Source organism: Colletotrichum orchidophilum, assembly GCF_001831195.1.
Source record: "Colletotrichum orchidophilum strain IMI 309357 chromosome Unknown Scaffold_93.1, whole genome shotgun sequence".
Classification (NCBI taxonomy): Eukaryota; Fungi; Ascomycota; class Sordariomycetes; order Glomerellales; family Glomerellaceae; genus Colletotrichum; species Colletotrichum orchidophilum.
Window position 1 is genome coordinate 73844 of NW_019173049.1, and position 25795 is coordinate 99638.

Sequence of the window (25795 nt, forward strand, 5' to 3'; positions counted from 1 at the left end):
CCTTCTTTATTACAACTTTCTTTCTCACAAGGTGCCTGCCTCTGTAGTCACGATGCATCTGCCATGGCTCACGGCGGCCCTTATGGCCGTTGGCCTGTTGGCCGAGGGAGCCTCAGCGAGGTCGCGGACCGGACTCAGACTGCCTTCCAGCCCTACCTACAGCAGCTTTGAGACCTGCCCGGAGCGCTGCAGTGTCTCCGGTCCCAATATCGGAAATTGGTCGGTCTACCCCGATTTCAAGCAGATGCAGAAATGCAAGCAGACCATGTTCTACCGCTTCTCCCTCAATGACCCCATTGACAACAAGACGGCTAATCACCGCATCCATGCCTGCTCTTCGTACGGCCCTGACTTCTCTACGATACCCGCATCGACCGCCCGAGTTGCCTCCTCAGAGTCCGTCGATGTTGACTTTGAGATTGGATGGTGGCAAGAGGGCTTTGGCCGAGCCACCGCCGGCCTTCGTTCTCTCATCAAGCAAATGCGCAAGTACGTGGATCACGGACACGGCGAGACAGACGAACCCTTCATCATGTTTGGTCAGTCTGGTCAAGCCACGATCGGTCTCTACATTGGCCAAGGTCTGCTGAACCAAGGCATTGGCGAGTCTGCCCTCAAGAGTCTCCACGACACGCTCCCTACCCTCAATGTGTCGACACCAAGCCTGGCCATGCAACTTTGCGGGCCGGAATACGACAGCACTCACATCTTTGGCATCATGCTCCTCAGCAACGGTTCCTTTGGCCCTATTCAAGACGCCGTCAAGACCTGGGGTAACGCCACCTGCCTGTCCTTTGAGGATTCCGTCAGCATTGGTGGCCAAGCCAAGTTCACCACGCCGCTTCTGCCCACGAACGGCACTTTGCCCACAAATAGTACCACCAACTTGACCAAAAAGACCAAGCGGGTTCATGGCAGTGCCCACAGCCACCTCCATGCTCGCGCAGACTGTAGAACCGTCCAAGTCGATTCTGGCGATAGCTGCGCGGCGCTGGCGACCAAGTGCGGCATCACGGCCGCCGAGTTCACCAAGATCAACTCGGCGTCGGACTTTTGCGCCACGCTGAGGCCAAAACAGCACGTCTGCTGCTCCAGCGGCACCATGCCCGACTTCAGCCCCGGCAAGAACTCGGACGGCTCGTGCCACTCGTATCAAGTCAAGGCGAACGACAACTGCGACGACCTTGCCGCCCAGTACAGCCTCACGAGGCAGAAGCTCGAGGACTTTAACAAGAAGACGTGGGGATGGAACGGCTGCCAGCTCCTCTTCACCGACACCATCATGTGCCTCAGCGACGGGACGCCGCCGTTCCCCGCCGAGATCGCCAACGCGGTGTGCGGTCCTCAGAAACCGGGCACCACACCGCCGACGGATGGGTCAGATATCGCCGAGCTCAACCCCTGCCCTTTGAATGCCTGCTGCAATATCTGGGGCCAGTGTGGCATCACCAAGGACTTCTGCGTCGACACCAACACGGGAGCTCCGGGAACCGCTGAACCGGGTACCTACGGCTGCATTTCCAACTGCGGGACCGACGTGGTCAAGGGCGACGGCACCGGCAGCATCCGCATCGGCTACTTTGAAGGCTACGGCCTGGGACGCGAGTGTCTCTTCCAGGATGCTATGCAGATCGACACGTCGGCGTTCACGCACGTCCACTTTGCTTTTGGTACCCTGACGGACGACTACGAGGTCGAGGTTGGCGATAGCCTGTCTTCCTATCAGTTTGAGCAGTTCAAGCGCATCAGCGGGCCGAAAAAGATTTTGTCGTTTGGCGGCTGGGACTTTTCGACCTTGCCTGCCACCTACCACATCTTCCGCGAGGGTGTGACGCCCGCCAACCGCCTCAAGATGGCGACCAACGTTGCCAACTACATCAAGAAGCACAACCTGGACGGCGTCGATATCGACTGGGAGTATCCCGGGGCGCCTGATATCCCCGGTATCCCGCCAGCCAGTAAAGATGATGGTCAAAATTACCTAGCCTTCCTCGTGCTCCTGAAGAACCTTTTGCCCGGCAAAACCGTCTCCATCGCGGCGCCCTCCTCCTACTGGTACCTGAAGCAGTACCCCATCAACGCCATCGGCAAGGTCATAGACTACATTGTCTACATGACGTACGATCTCCACGGCCAGTGGGACGCCGACAACGCCAACTCGCAGGAAGGGTGCGACACGGGCAACTGCCTGCGCAGCCAGGTGAACCTGACCGAGACCAAACAGTCCCTGGCCATGATCACCAAAGCCGGCGTGCCGGGGAAGAAGGTCGTCGTGGGCGTCACCAGCTACGGGCGATCCTTCAAGATGGCGGACCCGAGCTGCTGGGGCCCGGACTGCCTGTACACGGGCGACCGCCTCAACTCGCAAGCGGCCAAGGGCGTTTGCACGGGAACCGCGGGGTACATTGCCGACGCCGAGATCGCCGAGATCATGAGCGACAAGCGTCGTGCCGGCCGCGTGGTCACGAGCTTCCTCGACGCGAGCAGCAACAGCGACGTGCTCGTCTACGACGACGGCGAGTACGTCGCCTACATGAGCGCCAGCACGAAGAAGACGCGCGCGGCGCTCTACAAGGCCTGGGGTATGGCCGGCACCACGGACTGGGCGACGGATCTGCAAACGTACCACGACGTGCCCGCGCCCGCCAAGGACTGGGCCCAGTTCAAGCAGCTCGCGGCGAGCGGTCAGGATCCCAAGTCGGACTTTACGCGCAACGGCAACTGGACAGACTTTGACTGCACAAACATTTACGCGACGGACCAGCTGCACCGCGACGTCGAGGAGCTCTGGGAGGGGCTGGGCGCGGACGCGGCGTGGGAGGACGCCGTGAGGATCTGGCAGGACACGGATAGCGGCTACGGGGATACCTCGTTCATCGGCTCGGTGCACGCCACGCTCAAGATCGAGGCGGGCGCGTCGGACTGCGGGAGCGTGCTGGGCGTCGACTGCAACACGGACGGCTGCTCCAAGGGCATGGACGGGCCGTACTCGGGGCCGGCGGCGCAGCTGGTCTGGAACTCGTTGGTGATGATCCGCAACATTCACTCCACGTACCACGACTCTCTCTACAAGTCCGCCTCGAGCTTCCTCGCGGCGCTCAAGGACATGGAGAGCACCTTTGCGCCGATCCCCCCCGAAGAGGACAACACGTGGCTCCTGCTCCTCATCGATCTCATCACCCTTGGAACCCTCTCCGCCGCCGGTCCCTTCTTCAACACGTTCCTCAAGTCGCTGCCAAAGTTTGCCAAGTCCCTGGATAACCTCAAGGACACCAGCATGACCCTGATTGGACAGAGCACGACCATCGCCAAAGACCTGCTGCCCTCCCAGGGCGAGCCGGACTGGACGCCGGCGAAGCAAGACAAGTTCTCCAACTACATGGGCCAGGTCATTGACGGCTGGGCCAACGTCACCTCCCTCGCCCTCGACAAGGTCTTTGACGGCTCCTCCGAGTCGGTCGGCCTGCTCGGCAAGGCCATTGCCGACGGGAAACTGTACCCCAAGGAGGTCAAGACGGACGTTGACGCCAACACGCTGCTGCAAAACATTAGAAAGTCATTCTTCGGCTACGCCATCCCCGCCATCTGGCACGCATCGAGCGCGTGGGCGTTCGTCATCGACTCGGGCTACGACTGCGACGCGTCGAACCCGCTCGACGACTACCTCAGCGACGAGACCATGAAGGCCACGGGCGCCTGCTACAACGGCAAGCTGTACTACCTCGCCAGCCCGGACGGCCAGGCCTACACCTGCTTCGACGGCGGGTGCCTGGACAACAAGTTCTCCGCGCCCAAGGGCGTCGGCTCGCTGGGCGACTCCTTTGGCGGCATCACCAAGGAGGACCTGATTGCGGGCGCGGTGCGGACGTACCAGGCCAACGGCGGCAAGAACGGCGGCGGCTTCGCCAACACGGACGACGAGGGCGTGCAGGACGACTTGCTCGACGTGGACGTCACGACGCCGGGCGTCATCCGCATCCCCGTGTGCAGTCCCGAGCGCGCGTTCCAGTCATGGGAGACGTCGACCAAGGGGTCCAGCGACAACTACCCCTGCGACGTGCCGCCGGGCAAGGACTACTGCGGCGCGTCGTCGTTTGAGGACCAGACGAGCGGCGCGTCGCCGAGCGCCGACGACTGTCGGCAAATCATCAAGAACATTGAGGGCGACGGCAGCACCGACTGGACGATTCAGGTCGTCGGCAAGAACCAGCGCGAGATTGTAAAGTTTGGCGGGTGTGCTTTTGGCGTGGAGGCGACCAAGGTCAATGGCAACGTCGACTTTACCGTCGGTGGGCAGGATGTGATTGACATAATCAACACGGCGATTGAAAAGTTTGAGAATAGCGACGGAAAAGTGGGAGCCAAGGGGGAGATGGACTGCAACGGGAACATTCACCAGCAGGCTGTTAAATGGGGTATTTACTAAGCCTTGCCTGGACCTCGGCCTCGAGTGTAGGGGTGCCGTCTGATACTATGGCAATTGTTTTCTTTGTATATATCATTCGTCTGTATGTATTGTGCATTATCTGGACCTTTGAATGTTAGATCACTCATGATGCATACCGTCTTCGTTGCTTGCACTATCATGAACAACTCCATCAGCATGACCGCGTGATAGTGAGTGATTCTTGATGGGGTTGCATTTCAGGCAGAGCATGGCTTGGCTTGAAATGGTAGGTAGATAAGTAACATGAAAGTCACATAAAAGTAACATTAACGCTGGAGATGAGTGAGACGTATTGCGTGCATGTGAGCGCGGTGATGACAGGCATCATGTGCCATGATTCTATGCTCTTCCATCTTTGCGTACGGGTAATCAAGAGTTGCGGCGACTGCGTGAATAATGTCCAATGTGTTGTTCCTGGTTGGGTGAGACACCGGATCCTTGCTGCTGCTGCTGCTGCAGAGCGTTGTGCCACGCCGTTGGGCCTGCGCTCAGGCACCGATACAGATCGATCGAGCGACTCGAATCGTGTGCTTGGGGTCAAGTCATCAGTGGTCGCACCATCTCGTGAGCTCTCGTGATGTGGCCACCGAGTTGGAGATAGTCACTTCAAGAGTTGTTCTGAATGTCCGGCTGTGGTCTCTGGTGTCAACACATTGTTGACGAGCTTTGTTCCCCTCGATCGGGAGATTCCTGTGCAGGGCCCCTAAACCAATCCTATTAATAGGCGCATTAACCCCTCATTCAGCTGATAGTAAGGCGGCTGCACCCGCACCCCCCCAAACACCGTTAGCACAGGGCAACATGGACGGTCCTGGGTCCATTTAGGCCCCGTAACACCCTCCTTTTCAATCAGCTGTCCTTGAAGAAGACGACGACGAGCTGGAGTTGGGCTTGGCCGTGGACTGTTGTCCCTCAGAGACATCAGAGACTCGGCAAGAAAGGGGGAGGGGAAAGAGACAGAGAGAGAGAGAGAGATAACGAGCAGATGACTGATTGATCAGCACCCCGGAACGCCGGCGAATGTTCCGTGCCGAAATGGCGGTGACAGGACGGGTCCTGGACTCCTGGGGAGGGGACTCGGGGACAACTCACATCTGGTTGGAATGGCGGCGGGGTGGAGACTGAAACCCTCACCGCGGCCATTGACATCGTGGCCGACGCATGGCGGTGGAGGTTGGGCATCATACACACCGCGCATGATCCATAGTAGCGACGTGGCGGAAAAAAACAGAGAGAGGCAGCAGCAGCAGCAGCAGCAGCAGCCAGTTTCTCTTTGCTCTGTTTGGTCTGATTGCCTCTGCTGCAAGCGTGGCCGCAGGTTTTCGACGAGACCGCCCCTTCACGATCCTCGCCTCGCCTCGCCTCTCTCCCTCTAGTCTCGCTCACCTCTCACCTCTCACCTCTTCTTGAGTCTGTCTGTCTCTACCCGAGTGCCCCTCCCTGGTTGCATTCGCCCTGCCTCATCTCATCGTTCCGAGATCCCAAGCCCAAAGGATTCCAGTCAGCCCCGGGTTTCTGCTGCTTGCTTGTGGTTCTCGTGGTTGGGTTTACACTACTGCATCCCACCGCTCATCCCACACCCCGGTCTCAGTCCAGTCTCCCGTCATGCTGCAATGATCCGTTACCCTCTCTTACCTACCTTACCTTACCTTGCCTTACCTTGCCTTTTTTTTTTTTTTCTCATTCCCCGCCAGAGCTATCCGTACACCATACGGATACAATTGAACCTTTAAACAACCCCCTTTGAATCTCTCTTCCTTTTTTCCCTTTCCCCTTCCCTCTTTTCCTGTTCCTGGGATGTGCGGCAAGAGATGGTGATCGGGAACCGAGATTTTTCGACTTTCAGGAGTAAGAGTACCAAGAGCACTAAGAGTGACTCGGGAAACGGGGACGATGCGTCCATAGGCACGCACGAGAGCTCGTACGAGCACCCTCTGGGTGAGTCCCAACCTCGTAGATCAACAGATGGGAGTCTGGTTATTTGTTGTTTTGCTGACATTGAGACGACTCTCCAGCTCGCAAAGGCTACGACATTGGCCCCGCATCGAGGTGCGAGGTAGGCGACGTCTTTGAGTTCCTCTGGGCAGATTCGCACGAGTTTGAATGGGAGTGGAAGTGCCTTGGCTATACTCGCTTCATCGTCCTTCGACATAGCGACACTTTTCCGCACTACTGCGTGTGTGTGTAAGTCTTGATCATCTACAGTCTGCTACCGCCGCTCTCCGTTTGTTGATGTTGGCGCGAGCTTGTTGTTGCTTTTTACCCCTCCTCGTCGCACCTCCCCCTCCTCATCCCACCCATCAACCCCTCATCGGCACACCATCCACCGCACACCAAACTTCATATCGCTGACCTCGGATCGTCGAATCAGGCCCATCTCCACCCCTACCAAAAATGACTTCCAGAAACCCGGAATCGACTCGAGCCAGCAGGGCTACGTCTTTGACGAGAACGACCGCACCCCGCCCTTCGACCGCCTCCCCTTCTCCCCGGTCGGCATGCAGCTGCGTCCGGGCAAGTTCCGCGTAAAGGAGAACTCGCGCGCAAACTACGCCGACGTGCTCGAGATTGACCACGACGCCCAGGTCATGGTCGTCGGCGACGTCACGCGCTACTTTGACCGGGTGCGGAGGAACGTCAACAAGGCCGTCATGCGCAACGTTCTGAAAAAGGCGTTGGAGCAGTACCGCCAGGGAAAACTCGTTGGCAAAAAGGGCGCCAAGCTCGAGGCGAGCGTCGTCAACGGCGGTGGTGGGAGTCAGGATGACGAGGACGAGGACGACCGCGACGAAGAGCCCGAGGACGGCAGCGATCCGGACCACCCCGACGTGTTTTTGCGACCGGATGAGACCTCGTCCGTCATCGAGAGGCGGAAACCCGACCGGGACCGCGACCGGGACCGGGACTCCTTCGTTAGCGCAGAAATGCCGCCCCCTCCACCTCCGGCCCCGCCGCTGCCGCCGATGGACATGCCGTCGCCGATGCCGATGCAGATGCAGCAGCAGCAGCAGCCGTCGCCCCCGCGAGAGCGAGAGCGAGACGATGCGTCCTCGATCCGGTCCCACGCGTCTCGAGAGAGAAGGCATTCCCGGAAAGAAGCGCCGCCGCCGCCGAGAGGTGAGGACCTCCCGAGAAAAATGTCGGACCACCACGTCGACGGAGCGTCCCGGCCTTACAGACAGCGCATCGACCTCCCGCGATCCCGGAGTCATCGGGCCTCCGAACACGAGGTATCCGGCTCAATGTACGACGTCGCTACGGCTAGGGCGGACTGAAAAAAAAAATTCGAGTGACGCTGGGATGGTTGATGAGATGACGCACATTTTCTAGGATGCACATGTGGTGATGATCGATCGATCGGTTCTTGAATCGGGTGCGTGAATGCACCACGGCGGCTCTGAATGTCCTCCTTTTTTTTCCCTTCCTTTTTTTCTATTTTATTTTATGACACGTATCATGATTGCATGCATTAGATGCCTCTTGGTTTTTTCCCGCTGCGACTACAACATATCAACATCAACAAATAACGAGAATCCGCCAGCATTCACGGAGTACAATTAGACTTGTTTTATATTTCTTGCTTTTTTTCTTGTCGTCAATCATCATGGTCTTTAAGAAGATATAAGATACATTACAAAAAACCTGTACAAATGATAACCAGACTGCAAAGTTTTGTCTCCCCTCTTACTCCATTACGCATCTCACGATACTTCGGCTTTATCGATTCGCTCTAATTTGTGATCTTCCGGAACGCATCTAGATGATGGAAAAAAGAAGGATGGAAGATTTCGCTTGGGTAGCAATTTGGGCAGCAATCCAAAGTGATTTCCTGTCGGGGGAGCGGCGCTAACTGCGGCTGGCTGCATCGTCATGCAGGATGATTCACGATCCTCTTCACCAGCTAGTCGGACCAAACGTCTCATTTTCCCCCACCGTCTTCAAAATGGCGCCATACGTGGAGTCCTATATGCAAGACACGATTAGTTAAAATGAGCTCGACGTCAGAGAGCATTGCCAATGAACGCATTCACTTGCGGGCATCCGCGTTTCGCGGGGGTTGGGGAGACTTGAGAGGAGGGGGGAGAAAGAAGGGGGGAGAAGGGGGAGGGGCAGAGAGGGTCCAGTCCCCTTTTCACACCACTCACCAAGGTATTATAGACATCGACGTTCCCCCACCACTGCGGTATCGTGACGTTGGGCAGCGTGATGGCAAAGAAGATGATAATGGTACTGATAATAAGCCCGGCGTCCAGCGCGGCGGCTGTGATGTAATTGTACGTCTGCCACCACCCGTGGAACCGCCTGCGCACGCCGTGGTTGAAGACGAGGCCGACAATGGCCCAGCTGGAGAAGCTCAGGGGCGTCGCCGGCGGCAGCCAGCCCATGGCGCCGAGCATGACGGGCGCGTGGAGGACCTTTGCGAACTTTAGTTTGAGGACCTTGGCCAGCACGTAGAAGACGATGGGCAGGCAGGCGCCGACGAGCCAAAAGTAGTTGAAGTTGTGGTAGATGGAGCCCGCGCCGAACATGCGGCGCGGACCGATGACGCCCCAGACAATGGAGGACGAGAAGAAGGCTCTTCCGTTGGGGCACGTGAAGTGTGCCTGCTGAGTGCTGTTGGGGGGGAAAACGATGTCAGATATCAACGCTCAAGTGAGTCAAGTCATCAGGGGTGTAGCTTGAATGGACTTACAGCGCACAGCAGTCTTCAATGTTGCCAAGCGTCCAGTTCATGACGGCGATCTGCACAAAGACGGCCCAGATGGTGGCCACGACCTGACACCAAAACGTAGTCCTGGGCGGAATCTTCATGTAGTGAGCCATCTTGAGATCGCCAGCGTACGTCTGCGCCTGGCCCAAGGTAATCGTGCTGTACACCTTGAAGATCATGACGCCGATGGGCTTCCCGGGGATCATGAAGCCCGCCAGGAACGGAGAGAGCACGTTGAGCGCGAGCCCGAGGTTGGAGATGGCGAGGATCGTGCACGTCGGGATCACAAAGACAATGGCCAGCAGGTTGGCGACGAAGAAGGCCCACCACGGCAGCTGGGAATCGAACCCTTCGGCCGTCGCGAGCCCGAGGCCGAGGGCCAGCACGAGCAGGACGGCGTACCACCACTCGGGCGCGTCGACGTACTTTTTCGCGAGCTTCAGGTGGATGTCGGCCTCCTGGTTGCGGGCGGCCTTGAGGCGGTACCAAATCTCCTTGCCGTGGAAGAAGCCGCAGTGGACGATGGCGGCGGTGAGGGCGGCGAAGGAGAGGCCGTAGTTGAGAGCGAACGTCGGCGGCAGGAAGAGCGGGGAGTACTTCTTGTACTTCTCTTCCGAGAAGGTGTATCCCGGGCCCAGGATCTTGCTGACCTTGTAGGTGCTCTGGGTATTGTCGTAGGTCTGCGAGGTGTTGATGGGGAGGTAGTCGGAGAAGAGGGCGCCCGAGTAGGCAATTCCAATCGTGGGGATGATGACAAAGGCGAAGAGTCCGATCAAGACGTTGACGTGCGTGTGCGTGGGCGAGAGGAGGGGGTCACCGAGGTACGCGGATACGTAGGTCCAGTCAAAGGTGATGGGGATGAGAGAGAGGCCGGTGAAGCCTCCAAACAGCTGGTTGACGACGACGTTGTTCGGCTTGATCCAGGTGATAAAGGCAAACACCGACAGGCCTTGCCAGAGAACACCGGGGATCCAGTAGTAGACAAACATGCCCACGAGGACGTAGAAGAAGTACCGGTACCGGCTAATGACCCAGCCGTTGCTGTGCGCACCGTCGCTCTTGCTCTTGTCGTGGAGGGCGTAGAACAAGGACGTGTTGGAGAACTGGCTCGGCCAGATCATGGCAGCCGGCCAGACGAGGAATCTGCGACAGAGGCCCGCGATGCCGATGCCGATGAGCTGAGAGCTCAGTGTGAAGAGCAGCTGAAAGCCCCAGCCCAGGTTGATGTCGTAAAAGGGCTTGCCCTGCAGCGCGAGGAGGGCGTCGGTGCTGTAGGCGTAGCCGATGGAGACGTTGGACATGAGGGTGATGACGACGTGCTCTTTGATGGTGAAGGGGCCGGTGTTGAAGGTCCATTGGAGTCCAAAGGTGTTGAAGACCTTCATTGGCACGACTTTGGCCCATAGACAGCCGATTGGGTAGACTAGCAATTGGACAATGATGGATGGGAAGTTGATGGCGGGACTCCTGTAAAGAGAGAGAAACAGTTGTCAACTACCAGTGTCCCTGGATGATAGCAATTCCAACTCGTCCGCTCGTTTTCACTTACCTCATGCTCAAAAACATGTTGAGACCACTGCCAATCGTCACAAAGATCATGCCCAGAATCCATGCTCGAACCGTGTTTGCGACTTCACCGCCGTCCGTATTGCGCACCGCGGCACGGACTTCCTCGTAGGGCGAGTCCTCTGTCAAGATGGCATCCGCGGCGATGATTTCCTCAGAGTCTCCGTCCTGGAGCGCCTTATTGACCATGTCGGCCTTTTCCTGGGTCAGGTTGGGGTCCCATTGGTGATCGCGCTGGAAGTTCTCGAGGTTTGTCGCTGCCTGCGTGACGTCCACGCCTTGGTTCTTCTCGTCCGCCATGACGGCTGTTGGTTGACCTTGCGTATTATTCAACCGTACTCCTGGTTCGGTGGCTACTGCAGCAAGGCTGTATCATGCGATGATTTCACTGTTCAGATCGTCGTAGCCCAGCGGCTGATCGATCCGGGGTTTCACGAGAGAGGTGATGATAGCGAAATTCGAAGAACAGTGCCATCATTGGAACTTATGCTTCATGCTACCGACGCGTTCCTCATATAAGTTCACTCAATTGGTCGATGAAAACTCAATTCCTACGAGATCCCAAGAGGGAAGTTGCCTAAGTGCGTTGCCCCAAGGACGTGATAACGGTCACCAGGACATCCCACCGTAACGTACCACGAGGGATTGTTATCAAGGGTAAATAGTCTCTTCTCCACCACCATGGCGCGAAGTGGTGGTTCACACAAGTTCGTGTTATCTCGCCCGAGGCCGGGGACGGGGTGGCGCCGTTTATTTCCCCGGAAGGAGGGGGAAAAACAGGGACAAGGGGGAATTACGTAGAAACATTGAAAGCATTGCGAACAACCCCTGCCCGCTTATCGTCTTGACATGTCTTGTCCCGCCGCGGCAATGCTTGGGCCCAATTAGCGTTAGACTCAAAGGAAGAAAACAAAAATCCCAACCGTCAGGGACCCCCTTGGCAACGCCGGCACGTTGCAACCGCGTGACGGCCAAACGACGAACGAGTCCTCTGTTTTACCCCGCCGCAAGATAACAGCTATGAAGGTTGGGCCGTAGGGGGAGTTAGATACGGATAATGTTTGTCCACATCAGGAAAGATACGGATATTTTGACAAGATTGCCGGGAGGGGTTCCGCGGGGGCTCTTCCGACGAGCAAGGATCTCGGAGTTCAAGCCCGGGTAACCCGGGTCTGGCCGGGAATATTATTCAAAAATTTCTCTAAAAAACCTCAATTGCTTCCACAGAACGTTGCTGAGTCCAATGACAACTGAACCGGACTCCGTGTTTGCTTTTTCTCAGCCTCAACCACACTCCCGGTTTCTAGGTTTCCTACCCGGGGAATCATCGTGCACAGCTGTTCCACGATTTTGGTCCTACCAGGTATATAATGTGGCCCCGGTCTTGAGGATCTTTCGATAAAAACCTCGTATTTGTATCCTTCATCGATGACAATATATACTTAATATAATTTGGAGTTTGAGTTGTCGGACCTTTTGACTTGTAAATAGAAATATCATTCTTGGCCTACTTCATAATTTCCGCTTCCCGTTGGGTCCCCAAAACCTTTCTCAGAGCTATGTCTCGCTGCTGAAATTGCTCCGGGTTAGGCAACCCATAGGCCTCCACTGTTTGTTGTACAACCTTCGCGTCCCATGCCGGGTCGTCTCTCTTTTCTGTGCTCTCCGGTTCATTCTTTGCCTTGGTCTGGAAACTCACAGGCTCTGAACTATCCCATACCTCTTGAATGGTCCCAGAAAGATTATTCAAGAAAGCTTGGATCCCAGCTACCCCACCGCCCATGTTGTATGACTTGAAGATGCCCTGGACAGCCCACCTAGGCCCAAGGCTCGCTTCCATGATGGTGTCTACGTCTTCCGTGCTGACGACGCCCTGGTCTACCAGAGAACACGCTTCCCTGAGCAGCGAAAACGCCAATCGGTTCCCCACGAAACCGGGTACCTCCTTTCTAATGACCACGGGCCGGTGGCCGGAACCCAACCCTGCGAAGAAGCTCTTGGCAAACTCGACTTTGTCCTGGTTTGTCGTCGGTGACGGAACAATTTCGATCAGCGGCATAATATGTGGCGGATTGAACGGGTGGACCACCAAAAGACGAGTCTTGTCGACCATGTCTCGGTTCTGAGAAGACGCTGCGATGCCAGAGGTCGAGCTCCAAAAGTGTGCACTGGCAGGTGCGAAGCTTTCAATCGTTGGCCAAACGGAACGTTTAAAGTCTGGGTTCTCGGGCCCTTGTTCCTGGACAATGGTGGCGCCGCCGCACGCCTCTTCGAGTGTGGAGCAGATCACGAGGCGGCCAGACTCGCGCAGGCGGGATATGTCCAGCGACGCATCTCCCGAGTCGATGTAACCCGGCAGCACCGTTGAGAGATGCTGTTCGAGGTCGGGCCTGGTGTCAAAGACTCTGACATTGCTCTTCGTATGTCTAAGGTAGAGAGCCGCGAAGGAGATGCCGATGGCTCCAAGTCCGACAAGGGCGACGCGTTCATTCACGTCGGATGGCATAGTCGCGATTGAAGAATGCCACGGAGTTTAATTGGGCATGGGTTATGTAATGGCGTGTTGATAGACGAAGCAGGGCGAGTGCCAAACTGTGGTCAAGGATTGCGGTGAAGGAAAGCCGTCCTAGAGGTAGGTGTTTATCGAGTTTTGGAAGACTTGCCCCGCATGACGGAAGTGTTACTTCGGGGGTGTTGCGGAGTTCCGAGTTCTGGTCCGTGAATATCCTATGCGCTCGTGCGCGTTCCCCTAATTTTCTCACGATGACGTGAGTTGTAGATATTGGGGTCTACCTTATGGCCGGAAAACAACATTAAACAAACAATGAGCCATGGATTTATTAGCTAAGGTAATAGGCTGAATGCTTGCCTAGATGGCATCGCAGGAAGAAAGACTGGCTGGCGGAGTTCGGGAACCGACTCCGGCGTTGGGAATTTGCGAGAAAGCATGACGAGTTTATCCTCGAAACACTAAATAGAAAGGCACTAAAACTGAACTAGAAAAGCACTAGAAAAGGACTAGAAAGGCACTAAAAAGGCACTTGAAAGTAAAGTCGCTTACTACAGAATCGAAATTCCGAAGAGCTCCGTGATCTGACGATCTCAATGTCGACGCTGAAGCTCTACATGTTGATGCCGAATATGGTCGGATGTAGCCTACCTGCGTGCACTTCTCATCGTTTCTTCAGAGGAACTCATGCTTCGAGATTGATTTACCTCCAAAGCCTCACTTTTCCAATCAAAACCAATACCTGTGTACTTTACCATCCATAATGGTTGAATACTCCAAATCCAGGGCTATTGCGAATGGCAGCAGCTCGTGCTGCGACCACACTAGATCAAATGTTACCGGAATCGCGCGAGGAGTTATTGACGACATTCGAGCAGCTGTGGCAAAGCCGTTCGGTCCTATTCTGAAAAGTTTGGCAAATAGTCGCTGACATCCTTCAAACTCTCTCAATCTACCATTGATTCGATTTGTGCAAAGGTCCCTTTCGAGGTTATAGCCGACATTGAGACGGTCCAGGCCAATGTCAGCACTTTTGCTCTAGCTCAATGAAATTTCCTAAAGAAATTTGAAATTGAGATACGGCCAAGCGTTTTCCTCGTCCAAAAGAACATTCTCATCAATCAAGTTGGAGCGTAGGTCTTCCTTGGTGTACATATTTGATCTGTAGTGCTGCGTCACGTCGCTTATATTTGAATAGCTACATCCCTGGTGGACAATACCCGATACTAGCGTCTGCGCATGCATGATTTCGAATCGCCATTCACTCACCAGTCACCAATCCAACGAGTAGTCCACGGCATGAGCCATTGAACCACCTGGAGATCAAACTTCTCCATCTGGTCTTTGAAAAGTCCCGGCGTTCGGATGTCAACGTTGGAGCCGAACATACGAGTAACTGTCCCATATCAAGAGCAGCGCAAGCTGACTCGAAAGGCAAACGTCGGTGCTCAAGCTGGGAACAGCCTCGAGGTCCTTTTTCCAACCTACCAGACGGTTGATCGCCAAAACTTGGAGGTCTCCCGTAGCCAACCCACAGGTGATGATCGCAGAAATAAAACAGGTACCACGCTCTCACACAGTTGAGTGCAACTTCTCGGCTCTTCAGCTTGATACTCTTGCTGAACTTTTCATCGTGCTTCCTCGTACCCCTGACGATCTTAAAAGACTTATCGAGCTGGAACTCGATGAGTCGTCGAATGGCGAGACCGGAGACTGACCAAGAAAGGTCGCTCAGCCAAAATGAAGCGATGCACAAGCCTTGAAATTCATAGTGATTCACACGGTTCATGAACACGAAACCGGATACTTGCTTGCGAAGCCTAGAACAGCAGGCAAAGTATTATCGTTCACCTCCGGATTTATGAAGAATAGAGACTGTGCAGGTGGCTGAGACTACGAGAGGAGATGCACGGCGAACGCGGTCTAGGTCTTCCAACCGGCTCTTGGTTCCATGTGGGTAATAGTCTATCCGCTCCAAAGACCTTTTCACCAAAGGGGATGCGTCGCTCCGCTAGAGATACCATTCTGAGATTAGGTTTTGAGGCTCCTGTGCAGGGGTTGGAGTTTTATCCAAGGAACCAAAGGAGGCGGAGGAGGACCAGAGGCATGGAGAGATCTGACTCTCGTGACTTCATGCAAAGAGCTGATGGGAGCCTGCTTTGATGGCTCAACGCATCTCTCGCTATTTGCGGACAACGAATCGGAATGTGCTTCCGCTTCTTGATCTCCATCTTCGACAAAGGGGCTTGTCTCATACGGATGCAAGCTCTCAACAGGAAGTCCCCTTCTGTCGACGAACTCTTCAGAGGCTCCTCAGAGGCCAAAGTAGCGGCTGAGATCTCTGCTGCAGAAGACCATTGATCGCTGAGTGTAACGTGTGAAAACCACCCACAAAATCCGAGCTGTACGATGAGTTAGCGACGGACCCCTTAAGAGGCTGATGCGAGTCACACCGATGTAAATCAGCATCATTCGGCCTCGACTCGACATCTCGAGCTGGTCAGTTGAAAACGCACTCGGTGTTCTTCTTCCGTCATCGCTGCAATGGACCATGTCGACTGCCCATCAAACATAACACCTTCATAAAGGGTTTAGTGACGCAATAGCAACGATACACATGCCAAGCAGACGAGATAACTGCACGTGCCTTTTGCTTCTGATATGAAGAGTACGCCTTCATTCGGGAGCTGAATCTGGCCCGGGGCAGTGTCTCCGAACTGTTGCCGAGGGTTTCGATCACGAACACGGATGGAATGCCAGTCTCAAAGATGACGCAGTAGTGTGTTGGGGATTGGTACGGGACGCACGAAATAGAGAGTCAGCCCTGACTACCCGCTGGCATGCGGAGTTGTTCTTACCGCGCCGTTGAGACCCCGACACAACGTTATGCATGGGAACCCTTTGATGGATGTTCCTTTTATGCATCTGAGTGACGTCTCCCTGGCACTTCTCCCTTGCACCTCTCCCTGTTGTCCACGCCAGTTTGGCTGCTCACCTAATACGTTCACCAGATAATCAATTGCAAAATCTCAATGAAATCTCAATGAAATCTTCTGGCCTTTTCATCAATATTACTATGAAAATGGTAAAATGAGTTCAGGGCGCGAAGGATAAGATCGCTTGAAGTTCATTTCAACGGCATAGAGGATACTGCATTTTCTTCTTTTCTTTTTCGTCAAGGGACAGATCGACTCTCAGAGAAGCTGAATACTGTGTTTCTGGCGTCCGAATACCTAGCTGAGAGGGAATCTCAGGGTAAAAGTCCGAGCACCCGACGCATCGCTACTCTTATTGTGGCCTGTTCATGTATCGATGTATCGCCAACAACCAAACGGGGAGCTCTGTCGCTCGAAGGTTCCCCCCTTTTCACAAACCAACGTACTCGACATTGAAACAATGTCCTCAGTTGTTGCCTTTTCGGAGCCTTGGCCGGAACGTACGAGCGGGCCGATTCTCGTCGAGTCTTGGCGAGTTCGATCCGGGGAAAGGGGCGCCCACCCTTTCCCATCAGCATCTATGTCACTATTGCTCTTCTTCATTCAACCAAGTGAACACCAAGAATGTATTGTACACATGCACACCATTAAGTAACCGAGCACGTGCCGAGGTGGGCCACTGGACATAAATGCCCAGGCCCAAAATGAACCAAGCTTTGGGGCTCTGAGCAGATCATCCGACCCCCTTCACAAACACAAACACAATCAGCCCAGTTAAATCTTGAACCACTACCACGTCAACTCTGTGCCTGATGCATGGTGTCTTATGAGCTTTATGTGAAGCACTGACGGCACAGCATGCCATTTCAAGCTGACTGGCATGCAGCTTCATTTCCCATCATACCAAGCACGGTTTGACTATCCCCACCATATCTCAGCCGCAGAATACCGAAAAGCGAATTCGGATCACTCGAATTCTCCCCAAGACTCTTCTTGTCAGGGCAAATGATTCGGCTCGGGTGTAAATCGTCTTATTTCTAGCCGGGCCGCTCCTAATTTTATGCTATACCTGTAGGGTTTGAATTAGAACCATCGATACGAGATTGGTACATGCGCATACATAACAATAGCGAAAGGGAAGAAAGGGAGCTATATATCCGTACTGTCTTATATACTGTCTCATTTGGGGCTGCACTAGGCGAAGTACCATTTTGCTGCAACAGCGCCCTGCAGGGTTCGATCCCGCTCCTAGTGGCCGCGCCACTCAACAGATAACCCATTCCATCGAGACAGACCCTGCCAAAGCGACCCGTATTCATTGGCCTCTTGAGTAAGGTACAGGTAAGCTAGGAACAAGGGATATACCGAAAAACCCTACCAATAAGGCAAATCCACGTGGAGTGCAGCATTGAAACTTAAGGAGGAATCTGGAGGAGGACTCTGGAAGAGGAACAGTGGGTATCCAAGCTTGCAGAAATCGTTTTTATGATCTCTTCCCCCGGACTCCTGAAAATAGTCAAGTCGGCAGGGGAATCTTAGGCCGAAGGTGGAAGCATAGCAAGAGACAGCGGTTCGGTTCAAGCTCTCGTGAACTGACCTGGATATTCTTGATCCAGAACATCAAAGCCTTTCGATGGTGAAAGAGTGGACACTTTCCAAAGGATCTGACTCTTCAGTGTTCCCACCGCAGAGCACGAAGTAAGGATGGACATTCCTAGACACAAGCCACAAATGCTCGGCAGCTGAAGGGGCGACATACAGTCCGACTCTCGATGTAGGCCTGATGGGCCCTTATCAGCTCTCAGGGATTTTCACCGAAGATTCCACTCCATAAGACATAATGGCATGCTTGAGTGGCGCAAGGAAAGGGGCGAATTTACCTGCCCTTGACAACGCCAGGTATTCTTCATAAAATGTCGCTTGGTTGTCTTTCGAGCACGGCTATTGTACCACCTTCTTGACACCGTCCAACATCTCACCACTACAGCAGCAGCAGCACTCGTGATCAGTGGGCATTGCCATCACCATGTCCGGAGACCTGGAGTCCAGCTTGTTGAAGTCCCAACCTTTGTCTAATTCGCCTCCCTCGTCTTCTTCGTCCTTTTCAGATGACCTCGAGTACGCTTGTCTTTCCCAGGACGACAAGGACGACGGGCTGCGGATTCACACTCTCGAAGTTGAGGAAAACATCCCCCTCGAAGACACCATCGTTGCCCCTCGCCCCTTGCCGCCTTGGCTGAAATATCCCAAGAGCCTCGCTTTGGCCTTGGTACCGAGCTTCCTACACCCGGTGGACCCCGATGCGACACCGAAGCCGCTTCATCCGTCAGCTTGGCTCGGTAAGCTATTTAGACTTAACACGAATGTCTTCTTTCATCAGCTGACTGGAGATTATCACAGATGGACTTCGAGGACTCGCAGCTTTCTTCGTCGTCTGCCATCACTGGTCCCTATGTACGCTGACCGGCGAGGTCCGGCGCGGTTTTATGAGCGATGACACGCCCCTAGTTCTTCAACTCCCAATCCTTCGCTTGGCTGTTTCTGGACTGTCTAATGTCTGCGTGTTTTTCGTCATTTCCGGCTACGCACTGAGCTACAAGCCCATGAAGCTCATCAAGCAAAAGAAGCTGACCGAGTTCGCAATCGCTTCTGCTTCTTCCGCCTTTCGTCGGTATATCCGCCTCTTCCTCCCGCCCATGATCACGTCTCTCGCAGTGGCTTGCCTGGCATACTTCAAACTCTTCGAGCTCGAGCCTATTCCAGGTCCTGCTATAACAATGTTCAGACCGCCGGCGCTCGATAATGTTTGGGACCAGTTGGTGGGATGGTGGGGGCATTTCGCCAACTTGTCTGACCCCATCGCTAAGAATGTCGAGAGAGGCAGAGCCTTTCCCTATCAGCCGCAACTTTGGACCATCCCGGTAGAATTTGACGGTTCATTGGTCATCTTCTTGGCACACATTGCCTTTTACCGAGTTCGCCCCAGCGTTCGAATCTTTTTCCTTGCGTGCCTCCTGATCTACACGATTCACTCCTCATACTGGCAATTCTTTCTTTTCTTCTCGGGCCTTTTCTTTGCTGCCCTCAAATTTTACGGCAAAGATGAGACTGACGGAAGCAATGACGAGAGCAATGGTGTTGACTGGCACTCTCTCCCGCTCATATCAAGCCCTGCATATTGGCGACGAGAGGGACTGAGCGGCTTCAACGCGCCAATTTCGTTCATTCGATCATCAAACACTTATAGTATATCCACGAAGTCTCTCCAGGTGGCCTCTTTTGTCGGCGCCCTCTGGGTTTTGTCGTTTCCTGAGGGCAGCGGCAGCGTCACGCAAACTCCAGGATACAGGACTATCTCCTGGTTGACTCCTGCACCATATGGCGATGGCGACTACTTCTGGATTCCCGTTGCCGCCGCTTGGCTTGTCTTCACTATTGACAAGTCGCCGTTCATTCAGCAGCTTTTCACGAACCGAATAGTCCAGTACCTCGGCCGGATATCGTACGCTATTTATCTTGTTCACAACTGCTTAATTTGGCTGTGGGGTTATCATCTCGTGCAGCTCTTCACTGCCATTACGGGAATTCCTCTTCAAGCCAACATTGGTGCTGGTTGGAACTTCGTCATCTTCCTTTCAACCTGCCTTTTCTTACCGGGTGTCGTCTGTGTGGCGGATTTTGTGCAGAGATATGTGGATGTTAATTCTGTCAAGTTTGCGGCTTGGTTCGAGGGGAAATTGATTGAGAAGACGAGATAGTATATGCAGGTCCAATAATCCGATACTCGCATGTAGTCTATAGTATAAGTTAGTATAAAATTCCATAACTAAGCCTTTGGTCACATGACAAATCTTCTCAGAGAGAAGACCAGCTTCTATCTGGCGCTGTTGCGGCCATTGATCTCGAGTCATATCCAGTAATCTAATTCGGACAACTTTTAATGCAGGTGGATTTGGATGCTTTCGAGTTAGTATCGCTTACCCAATGACGAAACATGCTCTAGCGACAGGGAAGTTGTCTGGAAAACCGATAACTGCATGTGAGTAACCTTCTGATGGAGACGAGTCAATCGCGCCATTCTGTGCCGACTCATTCATCTGAAGTGCCGGTAATCTACTCCAATCATCCGGTAATATGTTTGATGAAGTACTCCGCGGAATAAGACTCATGGGTATGTCCAATGCCGTTGTAGAATGCCCTCGCCACACCCTGCATACCTAGATTACCAAGAAATTATTTACATGGGAGACATGTGTTGAAGCTCTGGTGACGGAGTGAATTCGTCGATGTAGGTTCTTCCACCTTTGCGAAATCTTTTAAAGGCGGGGTCATTAGCAGGATCCGTCTTGTACGCATACCACTCGTCCATCCGGTCATAGTTTTCGGGAACCGGAGAGGTTGAGGGATAGTCAGAGTCGAGAATCGCGACGGTGTCCGAAACAATATTGCCTCCTACAAGGAGAAAGAGTCAGGCTTGCTTGTGGCCAATATTGGCAACTGCGACAAGTTTTGACTCACTAGGAGGGTATCTCTCCTTGTGCACGTCGTTACAAATGTCGCTAGTCTCACGTGGGTGGGATCGGAAAGCGAGTTTAGTAAGACCAGACGGTTTCAGGAAAGAATTAAGACCGCCATTCCCCACCTGTCCTTGAACAAGCTTGTTGAAGCAAGTAGGCATATCATCTCCAAAATCACTAGCTGCGTTTCGCAGGGTCAGAGATCTGTGTGTGAAGCATGGCGTTTACTATCATCGGCAGAACATGCCAGCTTGTTTCCCCAACCAAGAGCCACCGTTGAGCAGGAATTCGTCCAGACCGTCCGATTTGTTGGTGAAGATGGCAGATTCTTCCGTCGCCGCGACCGACCAAAACTTCTCACCAGCAATGGAGCTCACGAGCTGCATTGCATGAGGGATGTTAAACATTCAGGCAACCTTGTAAGACGTGGGGTTAAGGACTGTGAGAAGCAGATGGACGGGGACGCGTGCCTTGCATGAAGATGGCCGGCCGTTTTGGAGAGGAGGGGAAAGACAATATTTAAAGAGGCAGACACTTGAACGACTTGACTGGCAGCAATGGCTGCGGCGGCCAGCAAATTGGCGAGCATAACTGCAGTCGAGAGAAGCCTGAAAGATGTGGTTGGAGCAATTCTTGGTGATGCTTGATATTAGTGCCAAATTGGCTTCAGGCCCGTATGCAGGTATGTATATATAGCTACATCACATGGGTCCTCTTGATTTTTCTAGAGGAAGTGAAACTAAGGAGAGGGCATCAAGTTGAAGCTAAATAATTACAGTCTTATATGTGGATTCCTGCGATTGATAAAGACTCATTCTAGATTTCGGCGGATACATGCATGAAGGATGTCGAAAAGCAAGACTGAATCAACCAGGAACTAAAGGGCGAGGACCCGGTCTTTTTCCAATTATGCAATGGAGCGCTAAATTGTCCAATAGGGGAAGGTGGATGATATACGCGGATGAGCTAAACTGTGGTTCGTCTGTAGTATGCAAGATCTTAGCAGTGATGATGCGTTCCGATTGCCGAATAAAGACCCAGCGGCAATCAATGGGCCAAGCTAGTTTGGTAACGGCATACCCGCAGGCTGGTCGCCATGGTTCGCGGTCCAAGAACCTTATTTGTATTTAGGTAACCTTCTAGAGTTCTCACGACCTGCCCCATCTGTGCGTGTGCGCATGCCTATCTACACGCGGCCACGTCCGGACGGCGGAGTTTGGCACGTGACTGTGTCGCCCGTCCAGCGAATCCAGCTGCGGTTACTGTGTTCGCGGAAGTGAGCAACATCGGTGCGCTTCTTTCTATGCCACTTCGACTCACTTAGGGGTACGGCAAGAAGCGATGACAACGTGGGACAACTTGCCCTGTCATGGAACAGCAAGGCAGACTGTGTTCCAGGGTACGGGTATGTTTTGCAGTCTATAAATTCCGCTCACCGCCGATTTCTCCAGGCGGCGCAGTAAAATGTTGGGGCCATCTCATCAGCAACATGGCATGGCGGCCACCCTTGTCCTCTTAGCCGCATCAGCTGAAGCAGGCATGCGAGGCCGCGACCACGTTCGGTACAGGGAACATTCTAACGCCGTTATGAATCTCTGCTTGAATGATATCATGCCAGCCTCACTTTGCTGCGCCGCAGGCAGGCTTTGATACGGCACCCTAGCACTAGGCAGCTCCAATGAGACAGCCCCCGGTTGCAGCAATTAGCTGCGGCCGTCCTGGTTCGATTATCAGAGCACGACAGCCAACCACCGCAATCGCACTGTGTCGGTTGGTGGGTGGTATTTCACAAGAAATTGTGACCAGCAAGGTGAAAACCCCTGCATTACGCAAGTTGGAAGTGCTCTCGCACAACCTGTCCCGATAGCTTGCTGGCGCATTGTGAATATGCAGGTCCACCGGAGTCACTATTCTTGCGGTCTGGCTTGATGGCTTCAGGCTGCCAACTTCCTGACCGAGACCCCGATACGCCCGGCCGTGAGTAGTTGTCTGTTATTTAAATGAGACGCAGCTCCCTCCTGAGAACTCTTAACATCCAAACGGTCAACTCCAAACCGATCCTCGCCAGCCACTATTTGCCTTTCTTTCTGACAATACCTCAGCTGTATATCAGTTGTGTCCCTTACAGCTGCATGGTCCTTAGGGATGCCTGCCGGGAGACGGCCCAGGACGGGTAGAGCCCGTGCAAGTATTGAAGACGCGTAACGTGAACTCCTTCATCCTTGAATTAATGAAAACATTTTGACTAATACATCGCTCAACTCTCCAGAACTCTGGGCATTGATTTCGGAAGCACCAGCACCAGAATATTTCTTTGGTGTCCTGAAAGAAAGGAGGAAATCGACATCGAGAATCCTGGCCGCCCGAGATCATCCGAATACCCTGTTGGGGACTTTTCCTCTGTTGGTTACCCGTTCGAACAGTTTGGGTCTGTCTACCTCGGAAATGACCCTGATCCGCTCCGTCAACCAATCTCACTCAAATACGCATTCTATGCGTTAGTCAACCTAGCAGAATCGGAAAGGAGAGACAACATGATCGATCAATATGTGATGGTCTCTCCACTGCTCGCAAGAAGAGCAGACCCAGCATTTCGCGACAGGCTTCGCTCAGGCCTTGTTGCCCTGTTCTCGACCCTACACGGAAGGGTGACTGAAATTTGTGCGCTGTATCGGCTCAAGGTCACGATCATCGGCATTTCCATACCATCGCAGTGGACCTTGGATTTTGAAGAGGTCTATGGAGGAATCGTCGCCGAAGTTTTCGGGCATCCGAGGCAGGACATTAGTTTCCACACTGAGACCGAGGCATTGGCTCATGTGTTGCTGAGAAAGCACCAAGTCATCCTCGGCACGGGCGACGATCTTCGCGACCGCTACAGCGTATTTCTCTTCCTTGACTTTGGCGGGCATAACATGGTGAGGCTCTAACAAACTTGCACATGTGCGCTCTTGGAGATTTACAATTGCTGATGATACCAGAACGGTTGTGTTTTTAATGTGGCTTACAGCGCAGCTGGTCATATGAGCTATTACAGATTCGGAAAGCCTTTTGGTATGGGGATACCAAATAGTCATGGTCCATGCAGTGCTTTGTGTTAACCCCTCCGCAGGAGCTGGTGGCGGAAGCGAGCAATGGTCGTACCATGTTGGCGAGCATTTCGTCAAGCTATGGCACCGTCAAAAGAAGAGAAAACCGAGTCCTCAGGAAGTGAATCGCTTCATGGGACATTTCAACCAGTTGAAAGCCAGCCTAGGACCTGGTGGTGACTATGATCGCCTCGACACAAGCATTGTCGGTCTCGAGCTTGACCCCGCCGACATCAATGAATGTTTTGAGATATCCCACAAAAATGGCATGGAAGAAGCAAAGAGACAAATCAAAACGGTCTCAATTATCGAGAATGCTGAGCCTTTCGTCATTGTTTCTGGTGGAACAGCCGAACACAGGGTGGTTCGGGACCGCTTACGAAGCTTTTGCGACAGTTGTAACCTGCCAGCGCCGGGATTCACTGGAGAATGGTCACTTCGACATGGGTAATGTGAATGAATAACAAACTACTATCCGAAAGTGCTGATTTTCGTGGTTAGATCTGGCAAAATTGCTCGAGGAGTCGCCTTCGCTGCCGGCAGTCACATATCATTCGATCAATTCTTACATCGTGGAGCAGCCTTTGGTATCCAAAGGCAACAAGTATCCCATCTTGATGTTCCAAATAAGAATCACGGGGGAAATTGGGAGAGCGAGGCAACTTTCTTATTCAATCAGGTATACTTCCTTTCATTGTGTGCGAAAATTGTATCTCAAAAGGGGGTTGAGGGCTCACTTTCGCGCAGGGCTTCCAGGATCGCTGGGTACCCCTAGCAACAGGTACAGGCAAAGACAGGTTTAAGATCATCTGCGACCCCTTTTTTGATGCGGATCAAGGTCCCGAACCGCTCTACTACGACACCTGCTACGATTTCTTGCATCTCGGTAACCTGAAGAAGGGCAGGTGGAAGCTTTGGTTCTCCCTCGTCCGTACCCAAGATTCGACACTCCTAGTTCTCAAGGGCAGAAGAACATACGGCAGGGGACCTAAGCGTAAGACGGCTGAAACTTCGACTAATCCTTTGAAGTTATACTTTGATGGCGGGGCCAACTGCTACTTCGTGGACAAGACGGACTTTGACATAAACAACTTCCGCGAGTGTAAGCCCTCGCGGTCCCCAGAGGATTTGAGACAAGCACGGCTACAAGGCCTCGACAAACCCGATGCCGGCATTATTTATACTGAAGATGAGGCTGAAGCTGATCATCCTGAGCCGCAGTCTCCAGTGGTCTCAGAGGCCGAAGTTGATCATCCTGGGCCACAGACTCCAGTGCTTCCAGAGGTCCAAGTTGACTATCCTGACCCACAGCCTCCAGTACCTTCAGAGGACCAAGTTGAATTTCCAGACGGGATCGAGGATCATCCTATGAGTTTCACGAATGCTGTATTCGCTCTGGACAGCATGAGCAATCAACCTCACGTCAACTCCCCAACGCTATCGCATCGTTTCGGTCGTCAAGAAGAGCAGGCTCCAGAGGCTTCCATGAGTATATGGACGCCTTTTACGTGGAATAATTGGTCCTTCACAAACGGTCGCACTACAGCCGCCGCGTCACAGCTTTCAGGGGAGGCGGCATCCAGATTCAACCACCCCTCGGGTTCCACGTCCTTGCAACGACCTCCTAACAAGTCTACGATCACTCAAAGGGGCCTCAAAACACAGCCTCCTCGGGCGTTGAAGAAACCTTGTTTCGGAATATCTGGGGATTCTGACTCCGATGAATTATCAGATAGTGGCGGAAACTAAATAAAGATTGCATGTATTTCGATAGTGCTTTCTGACTGAATCCTCCGTCCTGCCATTCAATACAGTCCACGTCACCCTGGTCGACTCAATGATTTATGAATTTTTCACAGGAGTAATAAGATGGTGTTTCTTGTTCGCGCGAGTAAAAGAAAAGCTCTGGGCGGAACGCAAGATGGGGAAGGGGGGTCGAAACTGCGTCCGCCTGATCCCGGTATTGATGGCTGTGACTCGCGAGATCATCTCTGTGTACAGCAATATCTCTCGACAGTGT

General features: G+C 53.4%; 7 protein-coding genes across 7 annotated transcripts; 4 read left to right on the forward strand and 3 right to left on the reverse strand.

Moving 5' to 3' along the window:
- Positions 1-52: 52 nt before the first annotated feature.
- On the forward strand, positions 53-4426 carry CORC01_09901 (glycosylhydrolase family 18-6; the record flags this gene model as incomplete). The annotated part of the gene is made up of 1 exon (XM_022621530.1): positions 53-4426. One exon carries the CDS (start codon positions 53-55, stop codon positions 4424-4426), a length of 4374 nt encoding a protein of 1457 aa, XP_022471956.1.
- Positions 4427-6258: 1832 nt separating this feature from the next.
- Positions 6259-7722, forward strand: CORC01_09902 (uncharacterized protein; the record flags this gene model as incomplete). Its single annotated transcript, XM_022621531.1, has 3 exons — positions 6259-6385; positions 6463-6631; positions 6819-7722. 3 exons carry the CDS (start codon positions 6259-6261, stop codon positions 7720-7722), a joined length of 1200 nt encoding a protein of 399 aa, XP_022471957.1.
- Positions 7723-8341: 619 nt separating this feature from the next.
- Positions 8342-11024, reverse strand: CORC01_09903 (OPT family small oligopeptide transporter; the record flags this gene model as incomplete). Its single annotated transcript, XM_022621532.1, has 4 exons — positions 8342-8410; positions 8593-9061; positions 9141-10625; positions 10708-11024. The coding sequence occupies 4 exons, from the start codon at positions 11022-11024 to the stop codon at positions 8342-8344; spliced, it is 2340 nt and encodes a 779-aa protein (XP_022471958.1).
- Positions 11025-12231: 1207 nt separating this feature from the next.
- Positions 12232-13230, reverse strand: CORC01_09904 (3-hydroxyacyl-CoA dehydrogenase; the record flags this gene model as incomplete). Its single annotated transcript, XM_022621533.1, has 1 exon — positions 12232-13230. One exon carries the CDS (start codon positions 13228-13230, stop codon positions 12232-12234), a length of 999 nt encoding a protein of 332 aa, XP_022471959.1.
- Positions 13231-18195: 4965 nt separating this feature from the next.
- CORC01_09905 (acyltransferase) lies at positions 18196-19927 on the forward strand (the record flags this gene model as incomplete). The annotated part of the gene is made up of 2 exons (XM_022621534.1): positions 18196-18508; positions 18570-19927. 2 exons carry the CDS (start codon positions 18196-18198, stop codon positions 19925-19927), a joined length of 1671 nt encoding a protein of 556 aa, XP_022471960.1.
- A 479-nt stretch (positions 19928-20406) lies between these two features.
- On the reverse strand, positions 20407-21072 carry CORC01_09906 (uncharacterized protein; the record flags this gene model as incomplete). The annotated part of the gene is made up of 3 exons (XM_022621535.1): positions 20407-20621; positions 20688-20863; positions 20951-21072. The coding sequence occupies 3 exons, from the start codon at positions 21070-21072 to the stop codon at positions 20407-20409; spliced, it is 513 nt and encodes a 170-aa protein (XP_022471961.1).
- Positions 21073-22686: 1614 nt separating this feature from the next.
- Positions 22687-25524, forward strand: CORC01_09907 (uncharacterized protein; the record flags this gene model as incomplete). Its single annotated transcript, XM_022621536.1, has 6 exons — positions 22687-22859; positions 22956-23604; positions 23668-23740; positions 23799-24222; positions 24277-24317; positions 24506-25524. The coding sequence occupies 6 exons, from the start codon at positions 22687-22689 to the stop codon at positions 25522-25524; spliced, it is 2379 nt and encodes a 792-aa protein (XP_022471962.1).
- Positions 25525-25795: the final 271 nt, after the last annotated feature.